General features: G+C 34.4%; 1 protein-coding gene across 11 annotated transcripts in view; it reads right to left on the bottom strand.

The window, feature by feature from the left end:
- Nucleotides 1-24,097, bottom strand: part of NBEA (neurobeachin) — a 689,522-nt gene that overhangs the window by 547,408 nt on the left and 118,017 nt on the right. For 10 of the 11 annotated variants that reach the window (XM_045473789.1, XM_045473805.1, XM_045473824.1 and 7 more), the window contains exons 9-10: nt 7,832-8,029; nt 7,060-7,193 (exon numbers count right to left, since the gene is read on the bottom strand). In XM_045473789.1, the coding sequence (XP_045329745.1) occupies nt 7,060-7,193; nt 7,832-8,029 (332 nt within the window). Of the gene's footprint in view, nt 1-7,059; nt 7,194-7,831; nt 8,030-24,097 lie in introns of those variants that run through there. The other variant, XM_045473863.1, reaches the window with a different exon arrangement.

Genomic DNA, 24,097 nt, shown 5'->3' with positions numbered 1-24,097 from the left:
TATGAGCCTAAACAGAAGATAGCTAGAAAAAAAGCTTTGGGAGTTATCAGCCTAGGTAATAAGATCAGGGACCCAGAAACAAAATAACATAAAAGTAAATAAAATTACAATACTAAGTTGACTAGAACCTCCTGATGATGACTTATTAATTCTTAAAGATTCAATTCAGAAGAAAAGATTGTTTTCTTACAGGTTCTTTTCTTAAATATGACATAATGGTCATCACATCCAGGGAAGAGCAAGGGAAAAGAGCCTCAACATTGGGAAGAACCTTAGTATTATACCCACTATTCATCAGAAAATATGGGCTTCTGGGGCACCTGGGTGGCTCAGTGAGTTAACGGTCCACCTCTTGATTTCGGCTTAAGTCATGATCTCATGGTTCATGAGACTGAGCCTGTATCGGGTCCTGCACTGACAGTGCAGAGATCCTCTCTCTCCCTCTCTCACCGCCCCTCCCCAGCTCATGCGAGAGCTCCCTCTTTCAAAATAAATAATCATTTAAAAGAAAGAAAGAAAGAAAGAAAGAAAGAAAGAAAGAAAGAAAGGAAGGAAGGAAGGAAGGAAGGAAGGAAGGAAGGAAGAAATGAAGGAAGGAAGGAAGGAAGGAAGGAAGGAAGGAAGGAAGGAAGGAAGGAAGGAAGGAAGGAAGAAGAGAAAGAAGAGAAAGAAAAAAAGAAATTTGGGCTTCTGAAGGTGAACAGCCTAGCATATGGCAATAGTTTTTATAAAAGCAAATAATATCTATTTTAGATTCTATGATTACCATACAATCAAAATGAATGAAGCCATTTTTCTTACTTTCAAAAAGAATGTAAAAGGAAAATTAAAGGAAATAAATTCTATTTCGTGTGAAAAATAACAAAATTGTTACAAGACTGAAATATCGAAGGAGAAAGGATGTGGATATACAAACTAGAAGAAAATTAACACAATAATTCACTGAAGATGTGCTCATGTTGTCAAAATTTCTGCAACAAATAATTTGTAGTTATCCCTTTGAAAAAACAACTATCCTTTGGGGGGGGGGGGTCAAAGATACAGCAAAAGCCTTGCCTTTTCCAGAGCAAATTATGTGCTATACACTGAAATAGCACAAAGTAACATAGCATTAAAAATGGATTTCACTAGATTTAAAAGAAACTTTTCATGAAAGAATTATTGTGAAAAAGTAATCACATTGTAAAAAACACTTTAAAATGGACTATTAAGACACCAGCTTATGTGAAAAGTCAATGAATCATAAATCATAAATCAAGAGTAAAACAAAATATCTTTTGTTGCTGACAGCTGACAAATTTATTAAATTGCTACATGTACTAGAAGTTTTATTATTAGGTATCTCCTGTAAAGACTCCACAGAGTAAAAAGGACTTGTCTGACAAAAGGAGGCTATTTGAACATTAAATTATAATTTCCCTACGTTTTAGGCAGAATACTTAATGTATTTTATTTTTACTCCTTAAAAATTCATTTTCACAGCAAATGCAATATAAATTCCATTTTACTTTAGCTAAATCTCACTAAATAATTATCTGCTTGTTTCTCCTCCAATAGTAGTAATACTGACCCAAATACACTTTGTGTCTCTTTTACTTCAAAGAGTTTTTCATTAATAATTTAGTAAACTAAAATAAGGCAAACTAGCAAATATATATATACTAATTGTGACAGACATACATTCTTTCCAAAAAATATAAAGGGAATATAATTGGTAGGTATGTATTTTAAAATATCTAAGTACTCGTGGAAACCAAAATACTATATTCTATACATATGTACAATAACTTTCACAAGAGAGATAATGATTATAAACAGATGTCTCACTTATTTTGCCTACCTAAACCAATCACTTTTCATTTATTTGTCAGCTGGGTTAAAAGTATTTAAAAGAATTTTGACATTGTATAGTAGGTAACTTTCCCTCAATTTACAATCAGAAAATGTGATTGGAAAAAGGTCTTTTATGTCACTTCAAAGTCTAAGGAAAAAATCTGTTGAGCTAAGTAAGTGACTGAAATACTGCAATTTCCAGGCAACTTTGTTGGTTTACATATGACAATAGTGCTAGTCAGGAATTTACAATGAAATTTTTAATTAAGGGAAATTCTTAATTATTAAGGGGACTATAAAATTCAAGATAATCATTGGAAGAACTGATGAGCAAGATACATTTTAAGAAAAAAAAAACTTCATTTAAATTCACTAAACAAATTGATGAGTTCTTAACATTCACATTACAAGAAGATTCTTAATGATAGGTCACAGACATAAATGCCTTATGGAATTCTCTAAATCTTTTTTATATCTTATATTCCATCAAGCAGTCTACCAAACAGCTTATATCATAACTAAAATCAAAAAGAACACTTTTCTCAGAAAAAATATTTATACACTTAAAAGAATTCATTGAAACTATCACCTGAAATTGAATTTTAGCTTATAAAATTTTTCAGAATTAAAATCACATTAAAAATAAAATTTAGTAATACAAAATTACATCACATCAATAGTGATCTAATACTTACTGAGGAAAGAGAGAAAATACATTCAATGCCTATTACGTACCAGATAATATGGTAGATATTTCAACACGTACTATCTTAGTTTAGTTCATTTTATACTCAGATAAAGTTGGCATTATGAAAATCATACCACAGCTGGCAAAAGTGATTCTCAGAGTTGCCCACATTGGTTTAGAGGGAGGGCTCTGGAATCAAGCTTTCAGGATTCGGATCCTGGTTCTAATCTGCCACTTAAATCTCGTGCCTTGAGGAAGTTACTCGGTTTTTCTCTCCCTCATCAGCAGAAAAGTAGTAACTGAGATAACACAGTTACAGAGGCTGGCACATAGTTAAGTACTCAGTAAATGCCATGTACAACTAGTACTACACATCCTTGAACAACCCATCACCTAAAATCAGAAAGTACATAACACAACACTGGTGTGAGTCTTAATCTGTCTGACACCAAAGGAAGTCCTCCTTATTGCATCACACTGTCTCTAATGAGAATTTCTTCCTTAGTGTATTTTTAATTGCTTGATATACAAAAGTCTATTTATACCTTGCACTAGAAAACATTTTTCCAAAGCAAATTCTTCCCACAACACACAATAAGGAAGATTAGTTTTATATCACCTACAGAATTTAATAACATATGTCCTTGAAAAAAGGAGGCCGGGCCAAATGAGAAAGAATGTCATGTACAGTCAATGTATCTGATCATCCAAATCAAAGGAAAATGAAATTTCTAATATATTGAGTCATTCTTAGATATAAAATAAAAAAATATGATTACTTCAAGATTGGAGTTATACTTTCTTGAAATAATTTGTTAATCATTTATTTATTCTTTATGTTATTGACTATTAAATGTCTAATGGAAGGCAATTTGTTTAGTCATTGCTTTCAATATTCACTGGACTAAGATCGACGCATCCAATGCAAAATAGTATTAGTTGCTGAAAAATGACAAAACATCCAGATAGCTTTGATCACTTGACAGAATTAATCAAGGTGATCACAGTGCTTGAGAATCATTATGAATAGAATGAAATCACAATGGTAATTACATATTGGCCTAATTTACTTATTCAAAAACAGGTAACATCAAATATACTGTTTGTGGTGCCACAAGATATTTAACTCAATTCAACAATATTATTGAATTATTATCTATTGAATATTATCTATTCATTTTGTTGGTTAATTTTTTGTGCCATAATAAAAGCTAAAATTACATGTTCTTTGAAGGCGATAGGAAGTGTTATTCCTGGAGATTTAAATACTAAAGGGGCAGCTATACAAAATCCAAAAACTAGTTACAGAAAACTCATCTTAAACCCTTCCAGGCTTTCTTTGACTTGGTGTTTGGCTTCAAAACTTGACTTAACACATCCTCTATTTAAGCCACTATATCTAGAAAATGGATAGTTCAAAACCAGTTTTCATCACTACAACTAAAGTTCAAAATAAAAGTCCTACTTCATTACTTCAGTAATTCTCTATTGTAAATACTGTATCACTGGTAGAAAGAAGTTCAAATACAAAGTAATACAGCCTGTATTATAACAACCAACTTCCAAGATTAATAATATATCATTTTTTAAATATAAAACTGTAGTATTAGAGATAATCTTACAGATCGCCTAGCCCAATGTCATCAGGATAACAAAACCCAGCATGTACTGTTTACTACATCGATCTATATATTTTATCACATTTAATCTAAAGAATCCAATGAGCTATCATTACTACATTTTATAATGGTGGAAGCTGAAGCACAAAATTGTTAACAAAGGTGTACTAATAATACAGTAAACTCAGCATTTGAACCCAAGTCTGTCTGACTTTAAAGTCCACACATATAACAACTATAATACATAGCTTTCATGATAAAACAAAGCCACAAAAATTCTCACAAAGCCTACCTTTAAAGGCTCCAAAAAATAAGATAATTATGTCAAAAAATCATTTTAATACAAAGCCTCTTATATAGAATAAAACTCATCAAGATTTGTAAGGACAGTGTAACAGTGCCAACAGAGAGGTAAAGCTTGCAGAAACAATACAAAGTTTCATAAAAATGGACTGCTAAGTAGACGAAAGTACATGGAAACTAAATACTTCAGCTTGAAACACAGAAGACAGAGAAGTAACTAACTTTATAGCTTAGCTCAATTGTTCCATAAAGTAATTAAGAATTAGATAATATTACAATTGTTGGCATATGCTTATTATGCAAACGGATTTTCAGAAAAGAGTGTATCTAATTTTCTCTGGAAATTTAAAAACTTTAAATAGATTCTCATTGATTTAGAATAATTCAATAATAACTAAAAATAAGATGGTATACCCTATTTCAAGGTCTCATTCATCTATATGAGTTTAGGATATAGCCAGGAAACAAGAAATTCTACCAACCCTTGTCCTACAGCTAAGAATCTATGTTCTTCAAGTAGAGGGAGAAGTCCCATTTAACAACTTTAATATTTTAAATGTTAGACTATATCACTGAAAGACTATATCACTGATGTGCACACTTATCTATAATGCCCCCCCCCTTTCAAAATTTTAAATAACAAAAGACTGTACTGCTGATAGATACAGTTGTCCACAAAAGAGCCAACCTCAAACATCAAGGGCTTGGACACAATTAATGTAAAAGTATTAGATAAGAATTCAAAATAGCACATAACTGAATTAACTGCAGGGTAGCTTGGAATTGGGTATGTATGATTACTAAAGAGGATAGTGATACTTTTCTTATTATATGTTTTCTGTTGGATTTAAACTAAGAAGAACATATATATCATTGCAAAAGTTGAAGTTATTTATTACAGAGAAAAGTTTAGATGAGTGACATAAAAGAACTAAAAACAAATAAAAATGAAAACCAGAATGCTGACTGTTTACATTGTCTTCTATCTCCATGATGAAATAAATACAGTTTAAGATACCAAAATATAGTGTAAATATCAAAATGAGTTTTGAAGACAGGCAATGAAAAATAACCATGTGCCTTGGATGAATGGACCAGATAACCTGTTAAAATATGATCTTAGCACTAAGATTTTATAATAGCTATTCATGTAGACATAAATTACTGTGATAGTTTGTTTTAGTTATAACATTTCAAACTCCATAATCTTTCTAATTTTATTCTCAAAGCAACAAATTCCATTTCAGGTTAGAATAACTATGGACAATATTAATTCATAAGGAATATTTAAATTACACATGGGAATTTTCTACTGGCTACTTCCTCTGCCAATTTCTTCTCATAGCACTAAGTTTTTAATTACTGATTACAATGTATACTGGTTCACTTGGATGATAAAGAGCAAAACATTTTGAATTTAGATCCAGGATGGAAATTTAAAGTTTTATTTTTCCACTAGGCTGATATGCCGCCCAATGAAATTACTTAAGATCTTGTAGCAAAGTAGTATCACAGCAGGGTATGATCTCGAGATTCCTTTTAACTTCAAGACTTCAACCTTTACACTGATATAAAAGAAAGCATGACCCATGGAGCTCAGTGTTGTAAATGTACAGGTCACATTTATATACATATTTATACTTTACATAAAGATGGTCTCAGTACAGGGATAATATTATTAGCAATATTAAAATAGAATTTTGTTAATAACTTATTTAGATAATAAATATGAGAAAATCATGTTACACTTCAACGGACTTGGAATTTTTCCCACCTTTGTTTGCTTCATTCACTAAGTTTTCCAACAATTCAAAATTGGAAGACTTTCATACATATGTGTACATACTAGTGAAGCATTCCTATATTGCTTTTGGAGTAAAAATGAATGTTTACCTATACAATTTTCTCTTTAAATTCTCCAAACATAGCAATGTACACAGTAAAAATCATTCTTAAAACTCACATTTAACTACTTACATAAATGATTCTAAGATATAAAATTAAATATAAAAAATATAAAATGTTATGCATGAGGTATGTTTAATAAAAAGGAAGGAAACTACAAAAATTACACATAAAATCAACCTAATCAGAAAATAACTGAATTATATAAACACAGATATATCTTGGGTATATCTGGGTTCTCATACAGGAACTGTATTTAAAGGAAAGCTAATATCTTTTAATATTATGCTGGTCTTTTGATAATATCATTATAAAATAATACTAACATGTAAGTTATATAACTGTTATCAAATAGTATTCTTCAGAATAAACTTTACCCTAGTAATTTTTTTAAAGCTGACAGGATTTCATGGATGATCCAAACCATAAGCATTTCCAAAGGATAAGGTTGGGACTACCATTTTTCCTCAACTTGTATTATAATCACTATGGTACATCTAGTAAGATGTTTTCATTTATTATCAAGGAAGTCATTCCTTTATGATTGTGTCAAGTCTTAATAATGTGTAAATTTGTATCTGCCTTAGTCCTAAAGGAGCTTTTATTAGCATGTCAGGGATAAAAACCAAATTTTACAACACATTTACACAGCACCAAGGATGTCAGGCATTATCTAAGTGTGTACAAATTACACATTCAAAGAAAACTTACCAGACAGTTGTTTCCACTTGACTGTCATTGAGCTGACGATTGTCCAGTTGGGCAAAAAGTGGAAAAAGCACTTGAATCCCTCCAATTGAATGAATTGCACTATGAATTGAATGTGTTACTATAGCTTTCACATCCTATGTTCAAAAACAAAAATGTGTATTAAATTTCTGAGGCATAAGTTATCATTATTTCCTTGTTCCAAATGACTTCGTAAAAAGAATTTCAAAAATATTGACATTTTTAAAGCCCTCAGTTATATAATTTTTGATACACATATAAAATAAAAACTTGAAATATCTTTGGCAACCACTTTAAATCTGAAACTTACGTTGAGATTTTTATACTGAAATATGAAGCTATAAATGGAAAAATAATTTAGAATAAGAAATACTATCAGAAGATTTAAAGACATTCAAGTAATTTTTATGTGGGGGAGTTATATTAGTACACCCTTAAAGCAACGTATATTTTTGTGTCTAACAGCTATCTGTTCAGCTAATCAAAGGATTTTTTTTCCCAAAGGATATATAACAGATAAGATAACAGAAATGACAGATTCCCTACTAAGGAGACTGACTAGTCCAAGGTAAAGTATATTGCCAAAAAATTAAAATAAAAAAATAAGGTAGAAGGCAAAAATGTCAGGCAAAGAACCAGAAGATGAAAAAAAAAAATACCAATTGTAGACCTATAGGTTGGTAATATTTAATACGTAAAATAGATACTGTTAATACTCAATGAAAATACGGAAACTAAGCTACTATTCGCCTACCTGGAGCATTAGGGCATGTGGGGAATGCACAAAAATTGATGCATTTTCCTTTGGTGATGATTCCAGGCATAGCTGTGCATCAGTGGCTTTAGCATTATATGTAAATGCAATGCTACTTGCAAGTTTCCCATCATACAGAACCTGTTTATGATGTTCTGCCAAATGAATGTCACTCTCAGATTTAAATTTGAAGGTACTCTGAAAAAATAAAACTAAATTAAATTCTCTTTTTAAATGTAACATAATAAAACGCTAAAGTCTTAAAGCACAGAAGTATTTAAGATAATAAACAATTTGTTTTGACCCTTCCATGTGTCAGGTATTAGTCAATGGTATTATATTATTTTGTTAGCTCACTTCAGTTCTAGAAGTTAAATTGTACTCAGCATGCTAATAAACACACTCAGATCTTCATATTCTCATTTTTATTGTTTTTTGATTATCTACAAAATAATTTTATTAGAAAAAAATGTACATTCAGATGTTATTGAATATAAAGGGAGTTTAATACTTCATGACAGAAATTTAATGTTTCTTGTTAACACATTCACAAGTATTTACATGAGTATACAGTACCTGGGACATCAATTACTCATATAGAAAAATGAATATCATTTAAGACTATGAAGAATATTTATGTGTAGAAATATTTAGGTCTTAAGTATAGCAACATATTGAATAACAATACCACTCTACAAAAGCATCAGAAAGTCATGTTAAACCCAGAAGTTCATATATATATATATATGAATTTTAATTTGTATTTTATTTGCAAATTTGTAATTTAATGCAAATATTTAAAAACACTGTGCATATATAAAGTGTCACCACTTTATATACAGAATACAGAAATAATAAAGATGTACTAGCTGTAATAAAAAAAAAGTATTGGTAGAAATGGTTAAAATTTCACTACAGATATAAACCTGACAATGACAATCCAAGTAATATTTCACCTTTGCAACAATTACATGATATCAGTATTTTTATTATTTTCAACCTAACAACTATGAAAACTGAATGTTAGAAAAATTAAGATCTGGAATAGATGGTACCAGTATCAAGGGATTAAAAGTGAAGTGACCTATATTATAATCTAGGCTCTACCACTAATTATCTCTAGACCTTTATTTGGTGTCAAAGATATCATTTAACCAATGTGGCTCGATTGGTTACTGTTACGGTAAGATTAAACCAAACGTTCCAAACTCACATTCTTGTAGGAGGTGAACAGACACAGGCATAAATGAAGCAGGTCAAGTGGGGGTTTCTTCAGACTACAGAAGTACATGTCCTGTCTAAAAGTGTTCCTCAATGTTCAGCTCAAGTCAATTATTGTACCATGTTGCCAGTTCCTCAACATTTTTCAAAAGGAACATGAACTCTGGACTTTTACATAAATATAAAATCACCTAATTTGTAATTTAATGCAAATATTTAAAAACACTGGGCAGACCAAACATGTCAGGTCAAATTCAGCCCATTTTGTACTTCTAAACTCGTATCCAGAGAGCCTTCCTTACTGGAACCTGGATGCAAACCATTGAATTAGGCACATGCAAAGGGAAGAGCAGCATGAATAAATGAAAATTTGTACGTAAGTAGCTATGGAAGGATGATACTTTTTGTCCTTTAAATGTAAGCACATTTACATATTTTGATATTAGAAATAAGCTAACCCAATTGCAGTATTTGGGATCAGACCTTGCTTTCTGTTCTCAATTAAATGGAATGCAGAACTTTATCTGCCACCCCAGAGATTTAAAATGTAATCTGTTTATATAACTCACAGATTCACACCTCCCAATCTAGAGGCAACAGTTGGGCTTAAAATATGTTCTGGTTTAAAATAAAGATTATATTTCAGTCCCTCTTGTACTAAAGAATAGGTGACAATTACAATAAAAAAGATTTTTTTTAAAGTCTTCTTTGAGAGGAGTCAACATGGTGGAGAAGTAGGGGGACCCAAAGTTCCCTTATCCCTCAAACACAGCAGTACTGAGGTCAGGAGACTTAGAATTTCAGGAATCTCGGCTACAGAGTGACAGAAACATCTCAAGGGGCCCTTGGTGACAAATTGGTAGGCCATAGGTGCGTGATTATGAATTGGGAGAGATAAAACACATGGTGTAGGCAGAGAGGAGAGGGATCCCCTTCTGTGGATAGACAAAAGGAAGAGAAAGAGAGGGTGTGGAAGTGTAGGATTGTATTTGAACAAGAGAAAACCCACAGACTGGGTAACGGGAAAAAAGGAGAAAGAACCAATTTCTAACACAATCCAGAGTTGCAGGACTTTCTCTGGACTGGGAGCAGACACACTGTACACTCTCCTGATGGGGAGGAGGAGCCAGCCCCAGGCTGGGTAGCTAGCTCAGAGGGCAGTCAGAGAGAGCAGTCGTCTCCCTTGGGTGCTGTGGTAAGAAGGTATATAGCAGCTCCACGGACAAAAGATCCTGCACACACCCACCAGCCAGAGGCCCTCTGTCTGCTGGCTAGGCAAAATGGCACTACACTTTGGGGCATTGGAGCAGGATCCTTTAAATTCAGGGCCAGTCTGAATCCCAGCCAAGTGCCTGGGAGGCACAGGAAGCTGTGGAATGGGACAAACGGGACACACGGGCCGCTCGTGCAGGTGCCGCACTGTGAGAATAGCCTGAACACAGTGGTTTGTGTCATCTGGTCTGGGGAGGAGAGACTGGGGTGTCAATATTTTTCTCCCCATCACCAAAAAGGTGGGGCTTCAGAGAACAGAAAACAGGCCCACTGTGGAGGCTGGACCCGCCTATACCAAACCACGCCCCTCTTTGCTTGGTAGCTGAGTATCTACCAGAGCAAGATTGACAATGACAGAACCAGATGGCCCCTCCTGCAGACCACTAGAGTCACCAGTTCCAAGGCACCATCAGATATTGGTCTAGCAGTTTTGCATTTTCTGATTTGATTCTTGGTCAACTCTTATTTTATATATAACATATATGTAATATTTTTTTCCTTCCCTTTCTTCCTCTTCTTTCTTCCCTTCTCTATTCTGGTTGTTGGTTTGTTTAACCAAACATTTTTAATCTATTCTTTTTATACTTCCTCTATATCTCCTTCTTATTTATTTTCCTCTCTCTCTCTCTCTCTCTGAAGAGAGAGACTCCAAAACACATCCTGAAGGGCCAGACCCTGGACAGTGTATGACCCCTTTTTAATATAGTAGTGCTCGCCGGTACAGGACATGTAATAAGCTATTAAAACACATAAGGGACAGAAAACTAGCCAAAATGATGAAAAAGAAGAATTCTCCTCAAAAGAAATTCCAGGAAGAAATGACAGCTAGAGAATTGCTCAAAACAGATATAAACAATATATCTGATCAAGAAAGAATAATTGTCATAAGATTAATAGTTGGGCTTGAAAAAAAGCTTAGAAGACAGCAGAGAATCTATTGCTACAGAGATCAAGGAACTAAGAAATAGTCACGATGAATTAAGAAAATGTTGTGCAAAATAAACTAGAGGTGGTGACAGCAAAGATGGAGGAGGCAGAGAAGAGAATAAGTGAAATAGAAGACAAAATTACGGAAAATGATGAAGCCGAGAAAAAGAGAGATAAGAAAATACTAGACAATAAGGGGAGAATTAGAGAACTAAGTGATTCAATGAAATTTAATAATATCCATATCATAGGAGTTCCACAAGAAGAGAGGGAGAAAGGGGCAGAAGGTTTACGTGAACAAGTTATAGCTGACAATTTTCCTAATCTGGGTAAGGAAGCAGACATCCAAATCCAGAAGACACAGAGAACTCCCTTCAGATTCAACAAGAATAGGTCTTTGCCATGGCATTATCATAGTGAAACCGGCAAAATACAAAGATAGAGAATTCCGAAAGCAAGTAGGGACAAATAGGCTTTAATCTACAAGAGTAGACACATAAAGGTAGTAGCAAACCTGTCTAGTGAAACTTGGCAGGCCAGAAGGCAGTGGCAGGAAATATTCAAAGTGCTGAATAGAAAAAATACGCAGCCAAGAATCCTTTATCCAGCAAGGCTGTCATTCAGAATAGAAGGAGAGATAAGGTCTTTCCAAGACAAACAAAAACTGAAGGAGTTCATGACTACTAAGTCCACTCCATGAATGGAACGTCGCAAAGACTACAAAGGACCAGAGACATTACCACAAGCATGAAACCCACAGGTAACAATGACACTAAATCCATATCTTTTAATAATAACTCTAAATGTAAATGGACTAAATGCCCCAATCAAAAGACATAGGGTATCAGAATAGATAAACAAATAAGATCCATCTATATGCTGTCTACAAGAGACTCATTTTAGACTTGAAGAGAGGGGATAGAGAACCATCTATCACACTACTAGAAGTCAAAAGAAAGCTGGAGTAGCCATACTTATATCAGACAAACTAAATTTTAAACTAAAGACTGTAACAAGATATGAAGAAGGGCATTATATCATAATTATGGGGTCTATCTATCAAGAAGAGCTAACAATTATAAATGTTTACACCCCCAACATGAAGGCACCCAAATATATAAATCAGTTAATCACAAACATAAGCAATCGTATTGATAAGAATACAGTAATTGCAGGGGACTTTAATATACACTAACAACAATGAACAGATCATCTAGGCAGAAAATTAATAAAGAAATTATGGCTTTGAATTATACACTGAACCAGATGGACTTGGCAGATATATTCAGAACACATCCAAAAGCAGCAGAATACACATTCTCCTCGAGTGCACATGGAACATTCTCCAAGATAGATCACATACTGGGTCACGAAACAGCCTCAATAAACATAAAAGAACTGAGATCATACCATGCATATTTTCAGACCACAATGCTACGAAACTTGAAATCAACCATAAGAAAAAATTTGTAAAGTCTCCAAATGCATGGAGGTAAAGAACATTCTACTAAAGAATGAATGGGTCAAGCAGGCAATTAAGGAAGAAATTTAAAAATACATGGAAGCAAATGTAAATGAAAACACAACAGTCCAAAGCCTTTGGGATGCAGCAAAGGCAGTCATAAGAGGAAAATACACTGCAATCCAGGTGTATCTCAAGAAAAAAGAAAAATCCTAAATACAAAACCTAAACATACAACTAAAGGAACTAGAAGCAGAAGAGCAAAGAAACCCCAAAGCCAGCAGAAAAAGAGAAGTAGTAAAGATCAGAGCAGAAATAAATAATATAGAGTCCAAAAAAATGGTAAAACATATTCATGAATCTAAGAGCTAGTTTTTTGAGAAAATAAACAAAATTGATAAACCCCTAGCCAAACTTCTCAAAAAGAAAACAGAGAGAACCCAAATAGATAAAATCACGAATGAAAGATCACAACACCACAGAAATACAAACGATTAAAGAATACTATGAAAAATTATATCCCAACAAACTGGACAACCTGGAAGAAATGGACAAATTCCTAGACACCCAAACACTACCAAACTCAAACGGAAAGAAATAGAAAATTTGAACAGACCCATAATCAGCAAAGGTAATGAATCAGTTATCAAAAATCTCCCAATAAATAAGTCCTGGGCCAGATGGCTTCCCAGGGAAATTCTACCAGACATTTAAAGCAGAGTTAATACCTATCCTTCTCAAGCTGTTCCAAAATATAGAGGTGGAAGGAAAGCTTCTGGACTCATTCTATGAAGCCAGCATTACCTTGATTCCCAACAGACAGAGACCCCACTAAACGGAGAGTTACAGGCCATATCCCTGATGAACACGGACGCAAAAATTCTCAATAAGATACTAGCAAATCGAATTCAACAGTACATTAAAAGAATATTCACCATGATCAAGTGGGATTCATTCCTCGGCTGCAGGGCTGGTTCAATATTCACTAATCAATCAATATGACACATCACATTAATAAAAGAAAAGATAAGAACTATATGATAGTGTCAACAGATGCAGAAAAAGCATTTGACAAAATACAGCATCCTTTCCTATTAAAAACCCTCAAGAAAGTTGGGATAGAAGGAACATACCTTAACATCATAAAAGCCATGTATGAAAAGCCCACAGCTAACATCATCCTCAATGGGGAAAAACTAAGAGCTTTCCCTCTGAGATGAGGAACATGACAGGGATGTCCACTCTCACCACTGTTGTTTAACACACTATTGTAAGTCCTAGCTTCAACAGACAACAAAATGAAATCAAAGACATCCAAATTGGCAAAGTGGTAGTCAAACATCTTTGACACACTCTACATGGAAACATCACACTCTACATGGAAAGCCCGAAAGATTCCACCAAAAAGGCAGTTAGAAATGATACATGAATTCAGCAAAGTTGCAGAATACAAAATCAATGTACAGAAACCGGTTGCATTTCTATACATCAATAATAAAGCAATGGAAAGAAAAATTAAGAAATTGATCCCATTTACAATTGCACCAAGAACCATAAAATACCTAGGAATAAACTTACCCAAAGATGTAAAAGATCTGGATGCTGAAAACTATAGAAAACTTATGAAGGAAATTGAAGAAGACACAAAGAAATGGAAAACCATTCCATGCTCATGGATTGGAAGAACAAATGTTGTTAACATCTCAATACTACCCAAAGCAATGTACACCTTCAGTGAAATCCCAATCAAACAATTCTAGCACTCTTCTCAAAGCTAGAACAAACAATCCTAAAGTTTGTATGGAACCACAAAAGACCCCGAATAGCCAAAGTAATGTTGAAAAAGAAAACCAAAGCAGGAGGCATCACAATCCTAGACTTTACCCTCTACTACAAAAGCTGTAATCATCAAGACAGTATGGTATTGGCACAAAAACAGACACATAGACCAATGGAATAGAATAAAGAACCTACAATTGGACTCACACATGGACAGTGAACTAGTCTTTGACAAAACAATAAAGAGTATCCAATGGAAAAAAGACAGTCTCTTTAGCAAATGGTACTGGGAGAACTAGACAGCAACATGCAGAACAATGAACCTGGACCACTTTCTTACACCATACACAAAAAAACTCAAAATGGATGAAAGACCTAAATATGAAACAGGAAGCCATCAAAACCCTAGAGGAGAAAGCAGGCAACAACCTCTTTGACTTCAGCCACAACAACTTCTTACTTGACACCTCTCCGAAGGCAATGGAAATAAAAGCAAAAATGAACTACTGGGACTTCAACAAGATAAAAACCTTCTGTACTACAAAGGAAACAATCAACAAAACTAAAAGGCAACTGATGGAATGGGAAAAGATATTTGCAAATGGCATATCAGATAAAGGTTAGTATCCAAAATCTATAAAGAACTTATCAAACATCCTAAAAACAAATAATCCAGTGAAGAAATGGGCAGAAGACATGAATAGATACTTTTCCAACGAAGACATTCAGATGGCCAACAGACACATGAAAAGATGCTCAATGTCACTCATCATCAAGGAAATACAAATCAAAACAACACTGAGATACCACCTCACACCTGTCAGAGTGGCTAAAATTAACAACTCAGGAAACAGATGCTGGCAAGGATGTGAAGAAACGGGAACCCTCTTGCACTGTTGGTGGGAATGCAAACTGGTGCAGCTGTTCTGGAAAACAGTGTGGAGGTTCCTCAAAAACTTAAAAATAGAATTACTCTATGACCTAGCAATAGCACTACTAGGAGTTTATCCAAAGGATACAGGAGTGTTGATTTGCAGGGGAATATGTACCCCAATGTTTATAGCAGTGCTTTCAACAACAGCTAAATTATGGAAAGAGCCCAAATGTCCATCAGCTGATGAATGGATAAAGAAGATGTGAGGGGCGCCTGGGTGGCGCAGTCGGTTAAGCATCCGACTTCAGCCAGGTCACGATCTCGCGGTCCGTGAGTTCGAGCCCCGCGTCGGGCTCTGGGCTGATGGCTCAGAGCCTGGAGCCTGTTTCCGATTCTGTGTCTCCCTCTCTCTCTGCCCCTCCCCCGTTCATGCTCTGTCTCTCTCTGTCCCAAAAATAAATAAACGTTGGAAAAAAAAAAAAAAAAAGATGTGGCTTATATATACAATGGAATACTATTTGGCAATGACAAAGCAGGAAATCATGCCATTTGCAACAACGTGGGTGGAACTGGAGGATATTATGCTAAGTGAAAAAAGTCAGTCAGAGAAAGATAGATATCACATATTTTCACTCATATGTGGAATCTGAGAAACTTAACAGAAGACCACGGGGGAAGAGAAGGGGGAAAATAGTGTCAAACAGAGAGGGAGGCAAACCATAAGAGACTCTTACATACAGAGAACAAACTGAGGGTTGACAACGGGGGGTGGAGAGGGGAAGAGGGGAAAATGGGTGATGGGTATCTGAGGAGGGCACCTGTTGGGATGAGCACTGGGTGTTGTACGTAAGCGATGTCATGGAATCTACTCCCAAAGCCAAGAGCACACTGTATACATTGTATGTTAGCTAACTTGACAATAAATTATATTTATAAATAAATAAATAAATAAATAAATAAATAAGGATTATCTGAATGAAATTATGAGTTAACTATATAAGGTAGTAATATTGGCAACATAAAACCATTTTAATTTGCCTTCCTCAATGGTTGCCTTGGTATTATAATATCAACATTTTAATATGTATTTCAATAAGATTATAAATGCTCAAAAGGTTTAATATTTATGCTTCTAACAATCATTTTCAAAAAAATTTTCAAAAATATGTTAGAATTTTTACTGACATTGCAAAGAACTGATCAGAAGCAGATTTAATTATTTTGGAGGAATAAGACATATGAGTTTGTTTATTGAAATAACTATTTCAGTAAAGGAGGACTATTAGCTATTTAGCTGAGGAATTTGAGGAAAGAGTATCTATGACATCGAGACATTGGGGAAGCAGACTAAATAAGGAAGAGGGGAGTCAAGGAGTTGGATGACCCAAAAGCAAGTTGGAGTTTAACCAGGGAGAGTAGTGCTACCTCCTTATGTTAATGATGTTATACCAAGAAAAGCAATGTGTGGGGCACCTGGGTGGCTCAGTTGGTTGAGGCACCGACTTTGGCTCAGGTCATGATCTCATGGTTTGTGAGTTTGAGCCCCGCATCGGGCTCTATGCTGACAGCTCTGAGCCTGGAGCCTGCTTGGGATTCTGTGTCTCCCTCTGTCTCTGCCCCTTCCCCACTCATGCTCTGTCTCTGTCTCAGAAATAAATATTTTAAAAAAAAATTTTTAAAGAAAAGCAATGTGTAGACAGGAACTGGAGGAAGAGCAACGTAAGTTCCAGCTAGTGGAGCTACATTGTATTAAGGGTTTGGGGGGATTTGACACAAACAAAGGCAAAAAAAAGCAAAAATAAACCAGTGGGACTATATCAAACTAAAAACTTCCGCACAGTGAAGGCAACCACCAACAAAATGAAAAGGCAAGCTACCAAACAGGAGAAAATACTTGCAAATCAATTTCCTGATAAGGGGCTAATATAAAATACATATATAGAACTCATACAGCTCAACACCAAGAAAAGTCTAATTTGAAAATGGGCAGAGGACTTGAATAGACATTTTTCCAAAAAGGACATAAGGATGGTAACAGACACATTTCACTAATTAGTGAAATGCAAATCAAAACCACAATAAGCTGTCACTTCACACCTGTTGGAATGGCTATTACTGAAAAAAGAAGACATAACAAGTGTTGCCAAGGAGGTGGAGTAAAGAAAATCCTTTTGCACTGCTGGTGGGAATGTAAAGTGGTGCAGCAACTATAGAAAAGAGTATGATGTGTTCTCAAAAACTTAAAACTAGAATTACTATATGATCTAGCAATTCTACTTCTAGATATTCATCCAAAAAAAAAAAAAAATGAAAACACTAACTCGTAAAGATATCTGCACTCCCATGTTCACTGCATTGCTTACGATAGCCAAGACATGGAAGCAACTTCAGTGTCCATAGATGAGTAACTGCATAAGGAAAATGTTGTACATGTATGTATACAAGGGGATGTTATTCAGCCGTAAAAACGAATGAAATCTCGCCATTTGCAATGACATGAATGGACCTTGAGGACATTATGCTAAGTGAAATAAATCAGAGAAAAGCAACTATACAACCTTACTTATATGTGGAATCTAAAGCAAGCAAGCCAACAAACAAACAAAGAATTCACAAAGAATGGCCAGAGGTGGAGAGAAGAGATAAATAAAATGGGCAAAGAAGGTCAAAGAGTATAAACTTCTACTTACAAGATGAATAAATTCTGAAGAACAATATAAAGAATGTTGATCACAGCTAACAATACTGTATTGTATATTTGGAAGTTGCTAAGAGAGCAGATTTAAAAGTCCTCAGTACACACAAAAAATTATAACAATGTGAGGTGATGGATCAGTCAGCTAACCTTACGATGGCAGTCATTTCACAATATACACATGTATCAGATCATTATATTGTATGCTTTAAACAAATGTAATGTTATATGTCAATTATATCTCAATAAAACTTGGGAAAAAGCTTTGAAATTAAAAAAGTAAGATACTGTCTTCTCAGTTTTGTACAGTGCAATAAATAAATAGCTAAAAACATTGGGCTCAAAATTAGTTCGACTTAAGTCTGAATCCCAACCCTATCACACACTAGGTGTGTATACATCCCCAAGTTATTTACCTCTCATCTCTTATTACACACCTTACGGACAAAATAGTAAATAGAGAACTTTGAACAATACCTAGATCTTTAAAAGCAACACAAAATGGCAGGTGCTATTTTTACCGCATCCTTTCCTACTTAGTATTATACAAGTATTTTTCTGTAAGATATTTTTTCATAAATGTCACTCACAAAATATATACCATAAATTTTATGTAATGACATATGGTAGTGAACATCCAGATATCTGTAACATACTTGCTAATGAGGCAAAACCTCATTGAATAGAACCTAATCACCCAAATTGGAATTACTTAACATAAACATGGGAAAATGTTCCAGAACACTGCTAAACTCAACCAAATTAAGTTTATCTAATAGCTACAAGAGCAGAGACTTGCTATTTTCTAGTAACATCTGAAAACTTCACCAATGTTAAGAATACAGCCATTTCCATTGAATTATGTAAGAATAACATATATATGGCAATACCTACTGCTCTCTCCAGTATCGCTATGTGACTAGTATTACTGATATTAGTAGGTAATGACACAACATTCCATGAATTATGTTTCCTACTGTGTAACTTAAGAGAATGTTGCCACCTATACACTGGAGAAGTTTCCCTTCAAAATGAATAATCTAGGGGCGCCTGGGTGGCTCAGTCAGTTGAGCGTCCAACTTCAGCTCAGGTCATCATCTCACAGTTCATGGGTTTGAGCCCCCCCATCAGGTACTGTGCTGACAGCTCAGAGCCTGGAACCTGCTTCGGATTCTGTGTGTGTCTCTGCCCTCCCCTGGTCACACTCTATCTCTCTTTCTCTCTCTCAAAAATAAATAAAACATTTTTAAAAGTTTTCAAAAATAAAAATTAAAAATAATATGAATAATGCATATTAATAATAATATGAAGTAAAATTACTTCAAACTCTAATATCTACATTTCCAAACTTCTCTAGGAAATATATATATAGAATCAATCCATTCTCTTACCACAATTTTTTTTATAATTCCAAATGACTGGAAAAACAAAATTCATCATTTTGACATTCAAAGTCTTCAATAACTTGGTTTCAACCAATCATAATCATCCTCACATCCCACCATAAACCACTCAGCCTACTCTGTATTCTACCATGAAGCCATGTCTGTTTATGGATTAATCCATAAACACACCCTATACTCCTTTGATTCTTTCCCTTTAATCATGCCCTCTTTCTCACATTCTATCATCATGTCCTACTCACCATCTGAAATTTATGTATTTTTCAAGAACCCTAAAAAACTTTTTCCTATGAAGAATTCCTAAAGTCTTTGTAGCTGAAATTAATCATCCTTTCACAAAACTTTAACAGCATTTACATTATATTTCCTTTCTGGTACACATATCAACTTTTAATTATAAACATTTAGGAATGTAATTATTCTCATAAAGAAAGTATAAGTTTGATCATTTTTAATCCTCTAAAGCTTAGAACAATTCCTTGAATACAATAAATACATAGTATACTGATGAAATTTACTCAATGGCATGCCCTGAAATCATTATTACCAACCTTTAACAAGCAAGATTATAAAGAAAAGATTATAGTCACAAACATGCCAACAAGTAGATCAGCACAGAAAATTTTACTGCATGAAGTGCAGTCAGTTGTTTCACACAGTGGATAATTATTTGTCCAATCAAATCTTTAAAAATTATGATAACGGCATATATAAAATTAGCAGAAATGCCAAGTATCAGCACTATAATAACCACCATATTTCAAATATTAAATTAGAGAAACACTGGTACCAACCACTATCCAGGAGAAATTTTTAACACAATGATACCAAGAAACTACTTATATGAAATTAATCAATCATTTCCCAATATTAAGTAATTTCATGTAACTCATTTTTCTAATATGAGTAAAAAGTTTTCAACATGCATGCAGTTGCACGGAAGAATAGATCTTGATAGGCTGGTAATTTTAAAAGTTAAACTGCAAAAGCAATCAATATTATATAATCATAAAAGATACATTTTGCAGACATGATTTGATTGGACATCTGTGTGAGTAATTATAATCTAGTAGAATAAAACTCCAAAATTTCTATACCACTACTGTCATTCGTTTGTACGACAATTACTGAGCAGCTGAGGATGTGGAGATAAAGCTCTAACTGGGCTGACACTCAGTAGACTCAGACAACCGTGTGACCTCTACTACGCCTCTTCTGCTATTAGTTAACACCTACTTTCTGCTAGGGCTCGTGGAGCTTCACCCCATAAATGTACAACTCTACCCTGGGCAAAGATGAACAGGGAACCCTCACAGACTTCTGCCTCTACCCCAACAGCTTTGTCCTTTTCTGCACCCTGTTCCACATATTCTAGCTGTTTGAGCTGCCCTTAATTCTGATCTCAACCTCCTCAGCTCAGCTTACCTCCACCTCCTAGTGCCTCAATAAAAATGTTGGCCCCAGCCAGATACCAAGGATGAATATCCAGCTCATCTTAAATATATTTCTACCTGCAAGGATGTCAGGACTGTGCTATGTGTATTGACAAGTGTCAAAGAAACAGATAGTTTGCATAGTTTGCCCATTTTTATAGTTATTTACAGCAGTAAGACACATTCATTACCAGTTACTCCAAAAATGGATAAAATCAGCTTGAATGTTTTCTGAAATTAATTAATTAAGCCAGCACTTATTTCTTTTTTATTTTAGCCATTCTGACTAAAAGTGTACAAAGGTATCTCATTGTGGTTTTGATTTGCATTTCCCTGATGATTAGTGATGTTAAGCATCTTTTCATGTGTCTGCTGGCTATATATATATAGTCTTCTTTGAGAAAATGTCTATTCAGGTCCTCTTTCCATTTTTTAATTCGATTGTTTTTTGGGAGTTGCACTGAGTGAATTCTTTATATATTTTGGATATTAACCTCTTATCAGATACATCATTTGTCAATACCTTCACTCATTCATTAGGTTGCCTTTTCATTTTGTTGGTGGTTTCCTTCATGTGCAAAAGCTTTCTATTTTGATATAGTCCTAATAGTTTACTTTTGCTTTTGTTTCCCTTGCCTTAGGAAACATATCTAGAAAAATGCTGCTAAGGCCAATGTGAGAGAAACTATTGCCTATGTTCTCTTTAAGGATTTTTATGGTTTTCAGGTCTCATGTTTAGGTCTTTACACCATTTTGAGTTTATTTTCAGCCACTGTGGAAAACAGTATGGAGGGTCCTCAAATACTAAAATAGAAATACTGTAATCCAATAATTCCACTACTAGGTATTTACCCAAAGACAGTGAAATTACTGGGATGCCTGAGTGGCTCAGATGGTTGAGCATCTGACTTCAGTTCAGGTCATGATAGCACGGTGCATCAGTTCAAGCCACACATCAGGCTCTCTGCTGTCAACACAGAGCCCGCTTGGCATTTGGCATCCTTTGCCCCTCCCCTGCGCATTCTCTCTCTCTCTCTCTCTGTCTCTCTTTCTCTCTCTCAAAAATAAACATTTAAAAAAAGAAAATGAAAACACTAATTCAGAATGATAGATGCACCAGTATGTTTATTGCAGCATTATTTACAATAGCCAAGATATGGAAGCTGATGATTGCTAGAGGGGAACAGGGTGGAGGGTGGAGGAATGGGCAAAATAACTAGAGGGACTGGAAGATACAAGTTTCCAGTTATAGAATAAATAAGTCACAGGAAAAAAAGGCACAGCATTAATAACATAGTCAATGATACTGTAATAGTGATGTGTCGTGATGAATGGTAGTTACACTTGCACTGAATGTAGCATAATGTAAAAACTTGTCAACTCACTATGTTGTACATCTAAAACGTATGTAACATTGTGCCACCTATAGTCAAATAAAAATTTAATTAATTAAGAAACTGTGTAATTGGATAAGTTTTAGACGATTGTTTTGCAAATTCTCCTCCTCATCTCCACGGGAAAAAAAAATCAGTTAAAGAGTACCAATGGATCCAAAAAGGAACAACAACAACAACAACAACAACAACAACAACACCACCAGCATTTTCAGTTGGATGAATTTATGAGAGGTAATCGAGAGAAGCAGATTATTCCCTACTAAAATAAATAAAACCCACTTATTCCTAATGAATTTCAAAAAATCTTAAAAGTTTCATGAGCCTGACTGAATCAGTTTTCAAGCTATGTTCTCTATGAAGCATTTCTCAGTTCCTACAATCAGAATCCTTTCCCATGATCCCACTGGACTTACTGTTTTCAGATTGTATCAGGATTATAAATTCAATCAACTTCACTTTTTAGCTTTTTTGTAGGTCTTTCTCCCTTACTTGGTTATAAGTTACTTAAAGGTAATTGAGAGCTTTGCATGTTCCATAATGCCTATAATAGTGCTCCATGTATAGAAATGGCTTAACAAATGTTCTCTGAATTTTAAAGTTGTATGAGGAAATTCAACCAAATAGAATTGTTTTTCCTCTAGTCATTTCAAAGCTACTTCTATTTTTTAATGTTTATTTATTTATTTTGAGGGGTAGGGGAAGAAGGGGCAGAGAGACAGAGAATGAATCCCAAGCAGGCTCCAGGCTGTCAGCACAGAGACCACTGCGGGGCTCAATCCCACCAACCATGAGATCATGACCTGAGCAGAAATCAAGAATCAGACACTTAACCGACTGAGCCACCCAAGCACCACTAAAGTTACTTTTTAAATGACTTCTTTATCCAGGGAAAACTCAGAATTTAGAATAAAATTATCCATTCCTCTTTATTTAATATTTTGGCATTTTAATTTTTATTTTATTATTCTTTTTTTGAGAATATGCATACCTTTTATATTAAGATCATACTTTTAAGATTACAAATACACTATCCTATTTCTTCTTTGATTCTGCATTTCTTTATGGATTCAATTCGGTCATTAAACTTTTGTTATCTACTATTGCTAAAACCTACCACTTTCCAGTTTTTGTCTATTTAAATATCTTTATTTGACTTTGTGCCCTTTTCCTTTACTTGCTACATGTATGAAAGAGTTGGTTGCTTTGAGAAACACAGCAAGCATTAAGTATGAATATGAAATCACCAATGTTCTTCACCACAAACTGCACTTATAACCAGTAAATTCTTTTTTGAGCTGAAATTCTTGTACTAATAATTACTAATATAATTCATTCTTATAAGCCTCAGTGATTTAAGTGAAAAGTCCTAAAAAACACTAAAGATATCACTCTGGCTCCTGGTTACTATCGTTTAAAAATAATGCTGAAATAGCTTATTAACTCTTATCTTTTTTTATAATCCTATCATGCTTAAGAACTCAGAATACCTGCTTTCTAAAAATAATGACTGAAATAAAATACTGAAAAATGGGTTACTAAATAGTAATTAGCTGGCACAAAAACAGACACACAGACCAATGGAATAGAATAGACCCCAGAACTAGACCCACAAACGTATGGCCAACTCATCTTTGACAAAGCAGGAAAGAACATCCAATGGAAAAAAGACAGCCTCTTTAACAAATGGTGCTGGGAGAACTGGACAGCAACATGCAGAAGGTTGAAACTAGACCACTTTCTCACATCATTCACAAAAATAAACTCAAAATGGATAAAGGACCTGAATGTGAGACAGGAAACCAT

Source organism: Leopardus geoffroyi, chromosome A1 (genome assembly GCF_018350155.1).
Source record: "Leopardus geoffroyi isolate Oge1 chromosome A1, O.geoffroyi_Oge1_pat1.0, whole genome shotgun sequence".
Classification (NCBI taxonomy): domain Eukaryota; kingdom Metazoa; phylum Chordata; class Mammalia; order Carnivora; family Felidae; genus Leopardus; species Leopardus geoffroyi.
The sequence above is the reverse complement of the archived record's forward strand: the minus strand, read 5'-3'. Positions and strand labels throughout refer to the sequence as shown.